Genomic DNA, 15,792 nt, shown 5'->3' on the forward strand with positions numbered 1-15,792 from the left:
CCAGTTCCTTGTCAGTGTGCAAAAGTCGTATCTCAGGCACCTGCATGGCTCAGTCGGTTAAGCATGACTTCGGCTCAGGTCATGAGCTCACAGTTCGTGGGTTCGAGCCCCAAGTTGGGCTCTGTGCTAACAGCTCAGGGCCTGGAGCCTGCTTCAGATTCTGTGTCCTCTCTCTCTCTCTGCCCCTCTCCTGTTCGTGCTCTGTCTCTCTCTCAAAAATAAATAAACATTAAAAATTTTTTTAAAAAATTTTAATTAAAAAAATGAAGTCAGATCTAATTCAGGGATCCATATGACATGAAATCTTTTGTATATTTATTTATTTTTAATGTTTTTAAAGTAATGTCTACACCCAGTGTGGGTCTCAGACTTACAACCCGGAAATGAGGAGCTGCATGCTCTGCTAACTGAGGCAGCCAGGCACCCCAAGGAATTTTTCCTTTAATTGAGATAATATGTGTGAAAGTTCTTAGCAAAGTACCTAAACTATAACAGATGCTCAATAAAAATGCTAGCTGGATTCAGATCTGAGTGGCCTCGCCTCTGACTATCTGTGCTTCTGTTTCCTCCTATTGATGTGAATGATTGAAAATGGTTTTAATTTTTAGAGCCCTACTTTCCAAGAATGATTTGCTTCTTTCTAAAGCTATTTCTCTAGATTATGAAGTGCATATATTTGCTGTGGTACGTACAAATGCAAAAATCTAGTTTTGTAGAATTAACTTAATTGAGCCTGATCTGTGAGTTAGAAAAAAGCAGGCTCGCTTCTTTGGAAAAAGTTATCCCGTTTTCCTATCTTGTTTTTAATGCAGTAAAATATTTCCAAATGTAAATAACAGGGTTCAAAAGGAAATCAGAATATAATAATCCATGAAAGTAGATTATTCTTTTTAGAAGGAATATGAAGAAAACATTGTTATGGCTTTAAACAATTGACTTAGACTAGATTGGCTGTTGGTCACTGTACTAACTAGTTTGGGGTCTGATCTTTTTCATGTCTTACTGACCTGTTTGGGGACAGAATGATTTAGTTCTTAAAAAAAAAAAAAAAAGGTGGTTTGAGACTAAACAATAAATTTCAGGCCCAATGTAGGAGAGACCCTGGGAGTCTGGGAGGCCCCGACTATTCCAGAAACAACTCTGCTCCCTTCCTCCTGCCCTGTTCCCCTAAGTCAAGGTGATGCCCAAAAGCACTGGGGCACTTAGTCGCATGAATATCTTGTTATTTGTTATTTGAGGGCACGAGCCTCTCATTGCTGAGCGCTTTTCCTCCGTCTGTTGGCAGCCAGGCAGAGCCCTGCCCTCCCTGATGTCCTGCATCGGCTCTTCATTCCCTTGGCTTGAGGCCTATAGATTGCAGTAGGAATGGTAAGGACTCTGGGAAAGTTGATGCATTTAGGCTGCATCCTGTCTTTTAAGTTTATCAGATCCTTTCCTGAGAGCAGCTGTTTGAATGGGGAGAAGGGAAGCCATTCCTGAGTGGTCCAAGGTCTCAGAATTCAGCAGCAGGTTTACCAAGGGCCACCCTTAAACTCAAGTTGTTCTTGGCCTTGGCTGTGTGGAACTGCCATTTGCAGTGAAGCCATGGGTGAGTGGCAGCCTTTTGTCTACTACTTCTAGAAACGGCGATTTCTTTAGGTTTAGATGGCAAAGGGAACAGGAATGACCGGGGCAAGTGAAGATGCCCACGGCAAGGATCGCTGGAGCTGTGGACTTGGGCAGAAGAGGAGCTGGGCGTGCAGATGTAATTCCTTAACCTGTCCCACCCCTCCCGGCACAGAGCTAGAAGCCAGCATGGCCAGAGACCACAGCTGTCTAACTACTTGGTAGAGTCTTTTCAGCTATACTTAACCCCGTTCCATTCTTCATTTATTGAAGGCTTCAGTTGGAATGAGCCAGGCCCAAAGATTTACCTTTGGGGAAGCGAGATGGAGTTCTGGTAAGATTTCCTAGGTGTACGTGACTCTGCTTGAGGCCGCGCTGTCTCCGTCCGCGTGTGGTTGGTATTTCCAGAAACGATTGAATTCTTTTCTTCTCATCTAGAAGCTTCACTGTTCATGTGTGGCCTCGTGTTGAGATTTAAACACCAGACGGCTCTGCTGCTTCTCGTTTCTCTAGGTCACTTTTCTATTGCAAAGGCAGAGGGCACGAAAGCTGCCTAAGTTGTCCTTGCTGGCTTCGTCGAATGTGCAGTGATGGTGCCAACGCCTCACGTGTATGTGGTGCCGTATGGTGCGATGTCGTCTCAGGCTGTTGCTTTTGCCCTGCGTGTTTACTCACCATTTTCACCAACGTGAATATTTTTCTTTCTTTCTTCTGTCAGTTTTGAGGATGCTATAGAGGGTTTGCTCTTTTTTTTTCTTCTCCTTTTATATTATTTTCCCCAGTGGCTGTAAGTGGCAAAAGGAAAAAGCCGATATAAATGCTACTGTTTTCTGACGGCAAAGGGAAGGTAAACTGAATACTCTTTATAAGTTCCCCCTGAGAATTCTATTCTAGTTCCTCGGGTTCACGCTATCCGCAGAAGTACTAAAAACAATTCATCTTCGTGATTACACCGACCCCCTTTTGTGCCATTGGTGAAACATCTTCTAGAAGGCAGGGGAAACTGTGCAGGTTAGATCCGTGTAGTGGTTTTGTGGTTTTGGTTTCTTTGCTTGTTTACTTTTGTTTTGCTCTCAGCTTTTGTTTTGAGATTCTTCATTCCCCCAGTGGAGAAAAAGTGATTTCACCAGCATCTTTTGTGTCCTTTGAATTCCGTGCTTGGATAGCATATCACTTATGAAATAGAAGGCACTTGGGTTAAAGCCTATAAGACGGTTCTGACACTATGTTTGAAAGAATTTCTGTAGAGCCTTTTAGAGACTCCTTTAAGGTTCGCAAAGGCCGACCAAGTAATGCCCTGAACTCACTCCTCATTGCCCTCCCCATCCCATTTCCTGCCTCTGTGGTTCCAACCCTATTTCCCTGGGGCCTCTGAACAATTCAGCAGCCATCAAGTGCCTATCCTGCACCAGGCACTGCCCTAAGGGCTGAGGATACAGGAGTGAACAGACAGACAGATGGATAGCTTTATCTCTTGGGGTCAGAGAAGACAAATTAGGTAAGTCTTCTACATAGAGTCCTACAGATACTTGAAGACTGAACTCCTGGTCCTCTCGAATCTCCTCTCCAAGCCAGATACTCCCAGTTTGCCGTTGCCTTTACGTGGTATGGACCAGCTCTCTTCAGATGCGTTCTGGTTTTGTTTAACATTGAATTGATTTTTAGCAGATTTTTTTTTTTTTAAGATTTTTGTTGTCCCAAGGGGAATATGCACTTGGAGACACCTTGGAAAATGCAGATAAGCTGAAAATAGGAAATTACCTATAGTCCCATTTACCCATCATTAAAATGTTGGTATATTTCCTTCTAGTCTTTTCTAACTTGTATTTATAATTTTGTGTTCTATTTTTTTTTCCGCTTAACATTGGCATTTTTGCATCCATTATATTTATAAAAATCATTTGCATGGTTATATAATATTCCAGACAGACTTTTTTTTTTTTTTTTTAGTAAGCTCTATGCCCAGCATAGGGCTGGAACTCAGAACCCCGAGATCAAGAGTCCCCTGTTCCCCTGACTGAGCCAGCCGGATGCCCCTCCAGACAAACTTTTAAAGGTTAAGTCATAAAAGACTAGCAAGGATTCCTTAAGGGGGCTGCACTGCTTCCTTGTCATTTTGTCTCCAGCCTCATAAGCCACTCCCCTCTGAGTATACTCATGCTCCATGGAAGGGAGGTGCTGGACTCTGTTAATCTCCTGTGGATTCTTCTGACTTGGAGTATTCTTGATAATGCTGCTTCTCTTTTTCTTTCTTTTTTTTTTTCCTGTTCATTCTTTTGTGTATCCTCATGGTCATGCTCTGCCCGTTTGTGTGGAGTGCGGGGTTGACTGTAGCTTTCTCATTACTACAGGATATCCCAGTGCCATTTTCAAGGCCGTCTCCCTGCTGGGCTAAGCCTTGAGGAGTCGGTTGGAACCACTTCTTCTGATGGGAAGGGACCACGGCAAGTGCAGAACTCACTCTGGCCCTTCGATTGCAGGTCTTCAGCTGAACCAGAAGGCACTTACCACTTTCCCAGACGTGGTGCTCGTGCGGGTGCCCACGCCCTCAGTGCAGTCGGACAGCGACATCACCGTCCTGCGCCACCTGGAGAAGCTGGGCTGCCGCCTGGTCAACCGCCCCCAGAGCATTTTAAACTGCGTCAACAAGTTCTGGACTTTCCAGGAGCTGGCCGGACATGGGGTTCCCATGCCAGACACCTTCTCCTATGGTGAGTGTCCCTGGGATTGGAGCCTGACTTTCCACACCACCTGTGTCTCTAAGTTTTTTTCTTCGCAGAAACACTCTAGTATCTTGGTTTTCAGTGTGAATCTGTTCCTCTTAGGTGGTTCAATATCTTGAGTCTTTCATATGGTCGCTCCCTCTGTCTGAAAAGCCTTTGCTTCTTTCTGTCTGTGATTTACTCACTCTACATATATCTTGTACGTGCTATGTGCCAACCACCATACTAGGTACTGGGCTATAGCAGTCAATGAGACAGGGTCCCGCCCGGAAGGCGTTCCCAGTTCACCAGAGGTGGGGGATGGCTAGTACAGTGGCAGTGTCAGGGCAGTGTAACAAAGGCCTCACCGGTGCGAAGTGGTACGGGATACGCGGGAGGGCGCCACGTGCAGTTTAGGAGATGTTGAGGAAGGCTTCCTGAAAGAGAGAATATCTAAACTAAGCTGAAGTCATCCAGCTGAAGCAGCGGGGACAGAGAACAGGATATAGATCCCTACACAGAGAACAGGATATAGATCAACCTAGAGGCAAGCAAGAACGTGACAGATGCGTGGTACTTTGAGCAGTTTGTAGAACATAAGGGTGATGGAGTTGAGACTTAAACTTGAACGAGTAGGGGGCGCCTGAGTGGCTCAGTCAGTTAAGTGTCCAACTTTGGCTCAGGTCCTAGAATCGTGGTCCATGAGTTTAAGCCCCACATCGGGCTCTGTGTTGACAGCTCAGAGCCTGGAATCTGCTTCAGATTCTATGTGTGTGTGTCTCTCTCTGACCCTCCCTCGCTCACACTTTCTTTCTCTCTCTCTCTCAAAAATAAATAAACATTAAAAAAAAAATTTAAACTAGAACAAGTAGCCATATACGACATGGGAAGTAGATTAGGGTGAATCCTAAGACTAATAGGAAGTCACAAGAAGGCATTAAGCAAGGAGGTGGCCCGATCAGACTTTAGTATTTCATACTTTGGCTACAGTATGAAGAAGGAATCAGACAAGACCAGAGTAGAGACAAGGTATGTGGCAGTAGACTTTTTAAACTACTGAAGTGAGGGGCACCTGGGTGGCTCAGTCAGTTAACTGTCTGACGTGATCTCAGCTCACATCTTGATCTCAGGGTCGTGAGTTCAAGCCCCACATTGGGCTCCACACTGAGTGTGAAGCCTACTTAAAAATGAGTCTGTCTATCCATCCATCCATCCATCCATCCAAGTGAGCAGTGATGGTCTAAACTAAGGTGGCCATAGTAAGAATGAAGATAAGTGACCAGATTTAGGAATTATGAAAGAGATTTAAAAAAAACAGGACATGATGACTGGTTGGGTATGAAGAATATACAGAGAATCGAGAGTGACTCTGGTTTCTGGTTTGGGCAGCCAGATGTGAAAGCCAACATTCACTGCCGCTAGAAGCATGGAAGAGGAAAAACAGATTGGTGGGTGGAGGGGTGAGGGGTTATCGGACAGAGATGATAACCAGATGTCTCACCTCTTCAGTCTGGGACATATTCTTTCTGAGGTGTCTGTAGTATGAGCAAGTAAGAATATTCAGCAGGTAGGAGATTCAGGGATCCGGAGCTCTTGAGAGAGGGGTAGGCTAGGGAAGCGGATTTGGAGCCCTCCATTACGTTAAATCACAAGAACAGATGAAATTGCTCAGGGAAAACGTATAGAATGAAGAGAGGGCTGAACTGTACACCTAAAATGGTTAACATTTTATGTACATTTTACAGCAATAAAAAATAAAATTTAGTAAGAGAGTTCATGAGGAAACCCTTTAGAGAATGGGCAAAAGAAGAAGAACACATAGAGGAGACCAAGCAGGAGCATTTGGAGAGGTGAGGAGGGAAGGGAGAGGTGCCCGATGCCAGTGGAAAGAACATTCCAGAAAGGATGGCATAATCAAAAGTCTTGTTTGGTTCTGAAAGGACAGGTAGCGTATGCACTGAGACGTGTGTGTTGGACTTAGCCATGGGGACTCAAATGAATACAGGTCCAGTTTAGTGATAGGGAGACAATGCCATCAAGGGTCAAGGATGAGGGAGTGAATGAGAAGTGAGGAGATGGAAACCCATCTGGGTAACTGATTATAGTTAAGGGATGATACAGGGGCAAGAATGGGGATTTTGTTTGTTGGAGATGGGAGACGACTGGGCATGTTTTAAATGGTGACGGAACCAAGAACCGGGAGGCTGAAGACCCACCGGAGAGAGCACACTTAATGGTGCAAGAGCCCCAAGGAGGTGAGAGGGAGAGGGATCTAAGCACAGGTGCAGGGCTGGCCTTGGATCAGAAGGAGCCCTCCTTCTTTCACTGTTTTACAAGGGAAGGGAAAAGGATAGCTAGAGAGGAGTTTAATATGTCAGTGGATGTCAGGAAATAGGGATTTCTCTATTTTTTTTTTTTTTTTTTTTTTAAGGAGAAAGAAGTTTATTGAATACACTGCCAGGGAGTGGCCTGCAAACTAGAGAGACTGTGGGAGTTCCCTTCTAATAAAGTGTCGTCTTCGTGACAATGTTCCTGATTACCTACATGGCCTCATCGTGGTTTTGCTTTAATCATTAACACTTTTGTAAACAGGGCAGGTCTTATTAGTATTCCAGGGTATTTTGCTTTGCAAAAATTGATGAACTATAATACCACCTGTGGCAGGCAGACTCATGCCCCCCAAAGATGCAAATGTATAGAAAATCAAAGACGTTTATGAAATAATTTGGAAAGATTTCAGCATACATTATTATTCATATTTTTTAAATTAAGAATTATAGTATAGTAGAGGTAAGTCAGGCTTTTGAGCCATGCCTTAACTGTGGAGACAAATCCCCAGGCTTAGTTTCTTTGGGTATTGGTTTCCTTTTGTTGTAGAACAAAGTACTAAAAACTTAGCAGCTTAAAATAAGACCCGTTTAGGGGCACCTGGTCAGTTGAGCGCCAGACTCTTGATTTTGGCTCAGGTCATGATCTCAGAGTTGAGATTGGGCTTCACGTTGGGCTCTGCACTGGGCTTGGAGCCTGCTTGAGATTCTCACTCTCCCTTTGCCCTCTCCCCCTGCTCACGCAGGGTCTCTCTAAAAAAAAAAGAGAGAGAGAGAGACAGAGACAGAGATCCATTTATTATCTCACAGTGTCAGAAGTCAAGCCACAGCATAGCTATGGCTTTTTTGCTCAGGTCTCACCAGGCTGGAATCAAGGGACAGCTGGGCTGTGGTCTCACCTGAAGTCTGGGCTCACTGGTTGTTGAGATTAATTCCTTGCGGTTATAGGACAGAGGTGTCTACTTTCCTGTTGGTTATCAGCTGAGGGATATTCTCAGCTTTTAGAAGCTGACTGCTGGCCCTGTCACGTGGCCTTCTCAACAATATGACAGTTTGTTCCTTCAAGCTAACAGGAGAGTCTCTCTGACTTTTCACCTTCCTTTAAAGGACTCACCTGATTAGGTCAGGTCCATATTGAATCCTCCCCCTTTTTATCAACTCAACATAGACTGATTATTAACCTAATCACAGGAATGATATCCCATCATATTTACTGGTCCCTCCCAAACCCAAGAGAGGGGATTATACAGGGCATGTAAACCAGGTGGTGGGAATTTTAGGGCCATCTTGGAGTTCTGCCGATCACAGTCTTTTTTTTTTAATGTTTTATTTATTTCTGAGAGAGAGAGACTGTGTGAGCAGGGGAGGGTCAGAGAGAGAGGGAGATACAGAATCTGAAGCAGGCTCCAGGCTCTGAGCTAGCTGTCAGCACAGAGCCTGACGCAGGGCTTGAACTCACAAACTGTGAGATCATGGCCTGAGCCAAAGTTGGCTGCTTAACTGGCTGAACCACCCAGGCACCCTCTGCCACAGCCATTTTTTAAAAATTTATTTTATTTTTTTAATAGTTTATTGTTAAGTTGGTTTCCATATAACACCCAGTGCTCATCCCCACAAGTGCCCTCCTCCATGCCCATCACCCCCCTTCCCCTCTCCCCCAACCCCATCAGCCCTCAGTTTGTTCTCAGCATTCAAGAGTCTCTCCTGGTTTGCCTCTCTCCCTCCCCTCCAACTATTTTTCCCCTTCTCCTCCTCCACAGTCCTCCATCAAGTTCCTCCTAATTCTCCTATACGTGCAGACATATGGTAGCTGTCCTCTGTCTGACTTATTTCACTCAGCATAACACCCTCTAGTTCCATCCGTGTTGCCACATATGGCCAGATTTCATTCTTTCTCATTGCCATGTATATTCCATTGTATAGATAAACGATATCTTCTTGATCCATTCGTCAGTTGATGGACACTTAGGCTCTTTTCATGTTTTGGCTGTTGTTGAGAGTGCTGCTGTGAACATTGGGATACATGTCCCCCTATGCATCAGCACTCCTGTGTCCCTTGGGTAAATTAAATAGCTGTGCTATTGCTGGGTCATAGGGAAGTTCTATTGTTAATTTTTTGAGGAACCTCCACACTGTTTTCCAGAGGGGCTGCACCAGTTTACATTCCCACCAACAGTGTAGGAGGGTGCCCGTTTCTCCACATCCTCGCCAGCATCTAGAGTCTCCTGATTTGCTCATTTTAGCCACTCTGACCGGCATGAGGTGGTATCTCAGTGTGGTTTTGATTTGTATTTCCCTGATGAGAAGGGATGCTGCTACAGCCAATTTAAAGGGAAGGACACCTGTCCTGCCTATGGGATCGTTAGGAGGATCACATGAACTAAAGCCATTGCAGCCTTTGCCACGCTGAAATACCGGATACTTGCCGGTGTCCATATGTCTCTACTCCCACATATATTGTGGGTGCACCGTGCATGTCTGTCAAATGGAATGGATTTGAATTGCTTTAATCAGGAACAAGAGGCCTTGAGAGACATCCCGCAGAGGGGGCAGTGCTGGGCTGACCACTTCCGACCATCGGCCTTACCTTCACTGACATTTACCTTTTCTTGGCAGGTGGGCATGAAGACTTTTCAAAAATGATTGACGAAGCTGAGCCCCTGGGCTACCCCGTCGTGGTGAAGAGCACACGAGGACACCGGGGTCAGTGCCACCCTCCTGGGCTTCCATTAGGGCCGCACCTCTGCGGGGACAAGACCCTCACCGGGCACGGTGGAAGTGCAGCTTTAAAGTAGAGTGTCCCTCAAGGAGTCACGACGTAGTCCTTACTCTGTCCCCTTTCTCTCTGTCCCCACCGTCCTTGCTTGGTCCCCACCACCCTTCTCATCCACTCCCTGGACTCAGCAGCAGATTCCTGGCTTGACTCTGACTGGGCTCTCTAACTTCAGCGCCTGTGCACCCTCTCTTCCTTGGAAGTGATTTCTCTGAGACATCTGTTCTTGTCACTCCCTTGCTCAACTGCCCTCCTCAGAGCCCTGTTGCCTGTCAGACAAAGCCCAGATTTCCCCCTGGAGCTCTGAAGGCCCTGAAGCTTCAGCCTTCCTTTGTAACCTTCTCTGGCCACGTGAGCCCTCCAGAGTCCGCTGCAGACTACTTCTTATTCACTGGCTAGACCAAGCACTTTCTTCTCTTTAAACCTCCACCCTCTTTCCTTTGCTGGAAATGCCATCTTCCTCTGGCACCTAGGGATGCCACCGGTAAAGGCCAGCCCTGGCTATTGTCTCTTTCCTTTCCACATCCCCAATCACACCCCTTCTCTGCCAGGCAAAATTAATTGTTCTTTCGTGTTTGCATAGCACGTTGCCCACGCCCCTAGCACAGTACTGTGCTTTACGACAGTTACAGGTATATGTGCCTTTCCCACCTGCTTGGCTGCAGCAGGAAGTTCTGCCGCAGCGCGTGGGCAGGCACCCCCTGGTGCAGCCCAGGGGACATACTTAAATGCTTAGGGCATCTGCAGTGAGGGAGACACCGTGAACAGACGAGTCCTGGGCAGTTCCTGTAATGTAGGGACTGGGCGGTGAAATGAACCGGACACAGTCACTGCTCTCAGGCAGCTCCAGTGCCTAGAGAGTAGAGATTGTGGCCTTGCAGGGTGATGGCCGCTGTGGCAGGCTCATCCAGCACCCGCTTGCACCCAACAGAGGGGCCCTGGCTCTGCCACGAGGCAGGGCAGGGTTCGCTGGTGGGCAAGGAGACTTAGGCTGGAGTGTGCAATTCAAATTGGAAGAAGGAAGAGAAAACACACAAGCAGGTGTGAGCAAAGCAACTCGTGGGAACCAAGGGGTCCTGTCGAGGAGAAAGAGAAATGAATTTGGGGGACAAGGTGGGGCCCTCAGTGCTATTCAGAGATGCTACAGTGCTGAAGTTCAGCGTCCCGTTTTTTTCATTGTACTAATAAAATATACAGAATTTAAAATTCAGCTAATATGCATTGAGTGCCTACAGACTGCCAGGCACTATTCTAGGCTCTGGGGTCACCGAAGGGAACAAAACAAAAACTCCTGTCCTCAGGGAGCTTGTGTTGTAGAAAGGTCAGCTAGACAATAAATGGAAATTAAATAAAACTCATCGTACTGTCAAACATTTCAAAAAATGAGATGTAATTCACATAACGAACAGTTCACAATTTTTTAAGTGTACATTTTAGTGGATTTTAGTATATTCACTGTTGTGTACAACCATAGCCACTATCTGATTTCAGAACATTTCCATCCCAGAAGGAAACCCTATATCTGTTAGGGGTCAGTTGCAATTGCCCTTCCCCTCACCCCTGGCAACCACTTAATCTACTTGCTGTATCTATGGATTTGCCTATTTTGAACATGTCCTATCAATGGAATCATACCCTCTGTGGTCTTTTGTGTCTGGGTTCTTTGACTTAGCCTGATGTTTTCATGGGTCACCCATATTACAGCATGGAAGAGTATTTTATCCCTTTTTGTCCCTCAGTAATACTCTGTTATATGGATAGACCACGTTTTGTTTATCTGTTCACCAGAAGATGGACATTTGACGTGTTTCCACTTTGTGGCTATTGTATATAAGGCTGCTATGGACATGTGTGTATAAGTTTCTATGTGAACATACGTTTTCATTTCTCTTAGGTATCTGCCTAAGCATGGAATTGCTGGACCAATATGCTAACTCCATGTTTAACTTTAAAGGAACTGCTAAAGTGTTTTCCACATTGGTTATGTCCTTTTGCATTCCTACCAGCAGTGTATGAAGGTTCTAATTTCTCCACATCCTGTCAACCCATATTTTATTCATTCATTCATTTATGATTGATTTTTTGGGAGTACTAAATAAAACTTTTTGATTGTAGATATTAACTTGAAAGCTTGCAGCCTGAAAAGTGGGCAGGCTTACCTCTTAGAATACACATGTATAAATGTCTTTTTGCCTTGACAGATAAAGTAAATAGCCCCCATACTTCCACCATAAAAGCAAGCCACAAGCCAACATCCATATTTCCCAAGCATTAGTGATGTAGGGGCCCACTTCATTTATTTTTAAATGGTTTTTTAAGGTATGATTGATGTACAATAGAATATCAGCTTCAGGTGTACAACGTAATGATTCAATATTTGTATATATTGCAAAATGATCATGGTAAGCCCATTACCATACAGAGCTATAGACCTTTTTCTTATGATGAGAACTTTTAAGATTTACCCTCTTAGCGACTAGCAAATATGTGATTTGTTTTTATTCTTGTGGTATCTTATCACGACTTTGCTTTTGATTTCCCTGATGACCAATGATGCTGAACATCATGTGCTTTTCATGTGCTTGTTGGGCATTTGTAGCTCTTCTTTGGACAACTGTCTATTCAAATCCTTCGCCTACTTTTCACTTGGACTGTTGGTCTTTTTATTGCTGTGTTAAGAGTTCGTGACATACGAACATAATTGGAACAGATTGCCCCCCCACCCTGTAGCTCTTCATTTTCACTTTCTTGATAGCGTCCTTGAATGCACAGAAGGTTTTGATTTTGATGGAGTTCAACATGTCTATTTTTTTTTCCGTGGGCGACTTGTGCTTTCAGATGTCATTTTCTGGTGGTTTAATCCAAGGTCATGTAGATTGACCCCTGTGTTTCCTTCTAAGAGTTTTATAGTTTTCATTCTTACATTTGGGTATTTGATCCATTTTGAGCTTATGTATATGGTGTGACAAAGGAGTCCACCTTCCTTCTTCTGCATGTGGATATCCAGTTTCACCAGTATTACTTGTTGAAGAATATTCTTTCCCTCATTGGATACTTTTGTAACTCATGTCAAAAATCACCTGACCATCTGTGAGGGTTTATTATTGGCTCTCTATTCTCCCTTGATCCCTGTATCTTTTTATGCGAGACCACACTGTCTTCATTACTGTAACTTTGTAGTAAGTTTTGAAATTGGGAAGCATGGGTCCTCCAACTTTGTCTTTTTTTTTTCAAGATTGTGTTTGGATATTTGTGATCCCTTGCATTGCCATGTGAATTCTATGATCAGCTTGTCAACTTCTGCAAAAAAAGAAGTTGAATTTTTGGTGGGGGGACTGCACTGAATCTAGAGATCAGTTTGAGTGTTACTATCATAACAGAATTAAGTCCTCAGTTCCCTGAACATGGGATGTCTCTCCATTTATTCAGATATTTAATTTCTCTCAAAAATGTTTTATAGTTTTTGGTGACAAGTCTTGTACTTCTTTAGTTGAGTTCATTCCTAAATTTTTTTTGTTCCTTTTGATGCTATGGTAACTGTATTTGTGTTCTTAATTTAATTTTCAAATTGTTTGCTGCTAGTATAATACATAGTATCTTAGGGAAAATGGATTGGGAGTAAACAAATTATAGCAGCTATTAGACTTTAGTATATGGAAATAAATCTGAAGAAGGCAGTGGAATGGTATAGGCTGTGTCCTTGAGAAAGTTACTAATCTTGTAGACCTTTATTTCTACTGTAAAACAGTAATAACTCTCCTGTTCTAATGGCTTCCTGGGGCTAGTATGAAGTGTAAATGAAATCATAAAAAAAAAAAACAAAAAAAAAAACAAAGGGTTTGGCACATGGTAGATGATTAACTAGTCTTAGTCCTCTTTCCCACCCCCTTCCCCTTTTTCTCTGTGCCTGAAAACTGTAACTGCAGGCTCAGCCCTGAACCAGAACCTGCCAGGAACCAAGTCCCTACATCGAGCACCCATTTCTGCTGAAAATCCTACCTAATGTCCAGGGAAGCCCCAGTGCCTCTTCTCAAGTCCCAGCCATCTATTGTCAGATGCCAGATCTCCTGGTGCCAGGTGTCCAGTGATGGTGACATGTGTTGGAGGTTACTTCTCAGTCTCCTATGCCACTGGAGCCTGATACCCATCACTCTTTTTATTAAGATTTAAGAAGGGTCCCACTCCTTTTAAAGGTGGTGACCCACATCTTAGGAAACCCATGTCTTTTTTTCCATGTTTGCTAACAAGAAGGCTCAGACTGTGTATGCTTATGTCAGATTGGCAGACATCAGAAGCTCTTGCTCAGATCTGTTGGCTAATATGCAGAAGGAAAGCAGGTGCCGAATAGTTATAAAAGCAGTGGTGATCCAAGCAGAAAATAAAGACCTGGGAATCAAGAAGGAATGCTTTCCCTAGACAGCAGTAGAAGTATAGGTCATTCCTTTTAGAACTGAACAGGTAGAGCCAAATAAGAAGCTTCCTGTGTTTAAAGGGAGGAAGGAGTCTGTCAGTGACTCCTTCTTTGAACTCCCACAGCACTTTGCGTAGACCTCTATTAATGCTGTGTCATGCTGTGTTGTAGTTTCCTTTGGCGGGTCTCTCTCCACCGAGACTTGGAATTCCTCTGAAGTGTGTTCAGTTAATTACATTCCATAAGCAGTGATCGGCACCTGCTTTGTGCCTCAAGCCCAGTGTGAGGTTTGGGAAGATTAAATAAATGGGGTTGGAGATGGACTCTGCCTAATCAGCATCCTGGGGTGCTAGGAGATGCAAACTGCTTTTGGAACTGAATTGACTAGATCCTTAGGATTGGGTTTGGGCCCCTTCTCTGTGTCTCTGGAATACATTATTATTTCATCTTGAAAAAAAAAGTGGTCAAGGGAGAGGGACTTGAGTAAAACCAAAAGAAAATAAGATTCGGCCGCCATTTGATAACAAATGAGAGTCTGGTCAGAGAAATAGAAGGCAAGTTCAGGGAGAACTGACAGCTGTTCAGGGGAGGGAGATGAGAGGGCAAGGACGGGACTCAGAGGCTTCTGTAACTACCCCTGCTCTGTGTCTTTCTTCTTAAAGGAAAAGCTGTTTTTCTTGCAAGAGATAAACATCACCTCTCAGACATCTGCCATCTGATCCGCCATGATGTGCCCTACCTGTTCCAGAAGTATGTGAAGGAGTCACATGGCAAAGACATCCGTGTGGTGGTGGTCGGGGGCCGAGTGATAGGCTCTATGCTCCGCTGCTCCACAGACGGACGGATGCAAAGCAACTGCTCTCTTGGTAAGGTATAAAAGCTCACAGCCAGGGTGTGGGTTGCGGGAGGCCCCAGGATTTTTATTAGGATGTTTGCACCCATTCAGTAAATGTGGATGGATGGATCCCTCCTATCTTGTCAGATGCTCTACTAGGCACCAGGATCACAGAGAAGAATTAGAAACAAGCCCTTTCCTGCCACAGTGAGCAGTCCAAAAGAGGGACGGACAGGTATTAGTGCTATAATAGAGGTCAGGCCAGGGGACACCGAGGTTGAACCCTGTCCGGGGTGTGGGGACTCGGGTTTAGTGTGGGGGGTGACAGGAGGGTCCGTGTCTACACGTGGGTAGAGGAGGGATCGAAGGCATAAGACAGGAGGCAGGAAGATGAGTTCAGAAGATTATACTGTAGCTCAGGCAAGAAATAATGAAGGTTACACTGATGCATGGCAGGAGGAGAGTATAATCTGCTTTTACATTGTAAGTGAAAGTTGTGTTTTTCTTATACACACGACATTATTAGAAAGCTGCTGTTTATGTCTGGGTCAAATGCATAACCCCATCCTATGAACCTGTTGTTTTTTGTGGGGTTTTTTCCTTAATGTTTTTATTTATTTTTGAGAGAGAGAGAAGGAGAGAGAGAGAGAAGGAAAGAGAGAAGAAGAGAGAGAGAGAAGGAAAGAGAGAGTGAGAGAGAGAGAGAAGCACAAGCAGGCTCTGTGCTGTGAACACGGAGCCCGACACAGGGCTCCATCTTACAACCAACCATGACGTCACGACCTGAACTGAAACCAAGAGTCAGACCCTTAACTGACTGAGCCACCCAGGCAGCCCCAACCACAGTATCGTTTTGCATAGTCGTGGTCATACTGCATAGTCTTTCATGCTTCCAAGTGTTTTTCCAAAGGATCACAAGCTCTCTACAAGCATTATTATTAATGATGATTGTAAAATACGCTGCTTGCCTCTATTATGAGATATTTGCAGCTTTTCATTTATTTATCAACAAATATTTACTGAGTGCCTGCTCTATACAAGTATTTTGATTTTCCAGTATTTTAAATAACTCTACCATCAATTTGGTGCATAAAGCTTTTTTCCATTATGTAAGATTATTTCCTTAGTGGTACGATGAG

The 15,792-nt window shown here is 44.4% G+C and overlaps 1 protein-coding gene across 1 annotated transcript in view; it reads left to right on the forward strand.

The window, feature by feature from the left end:
* RIMKLA (ribosomal modification protein rimK like family member A) overlaps positions 1–15,792 on the forward strand; it is a 30,291-nt gene that overhangs the window by 12,272 nt on the left and 2,227 nt on the right. The window contains exons 2-4 of the mRNA XM_039238721.1: positions 4,086–4,316; positions 9,251–9,337; positions 14,481–14,684. Coding sequence (XP_039094652.1) covers positions 4,086–4,316; positions 9,251–9,337; positions 14,481–14,684 — 522 coding nt within the window. The remainder of the gene's footprint in view (positions 1–4,085; positions 4,317–9,250; positions 9,338–14,480; positions 14,685–15,792) is intronic.

This window comes from Hyaena hyaena, unplaced genomic scaffold (assembly GCF_003009895.1).
Source record: "Hyaena hyaena isolate Hyena2069 unplaced genomic scaffold, ASM300989v1 scaffold_144, whole genome shotgun sequence".
Taxonomy (NCBI): domain Eukaryota; kingdom Metazoa; phylum Chordata; class Mammalia; order Carnivora; family Hyaenidae; genus Hyaena; species Hyaena hyaena.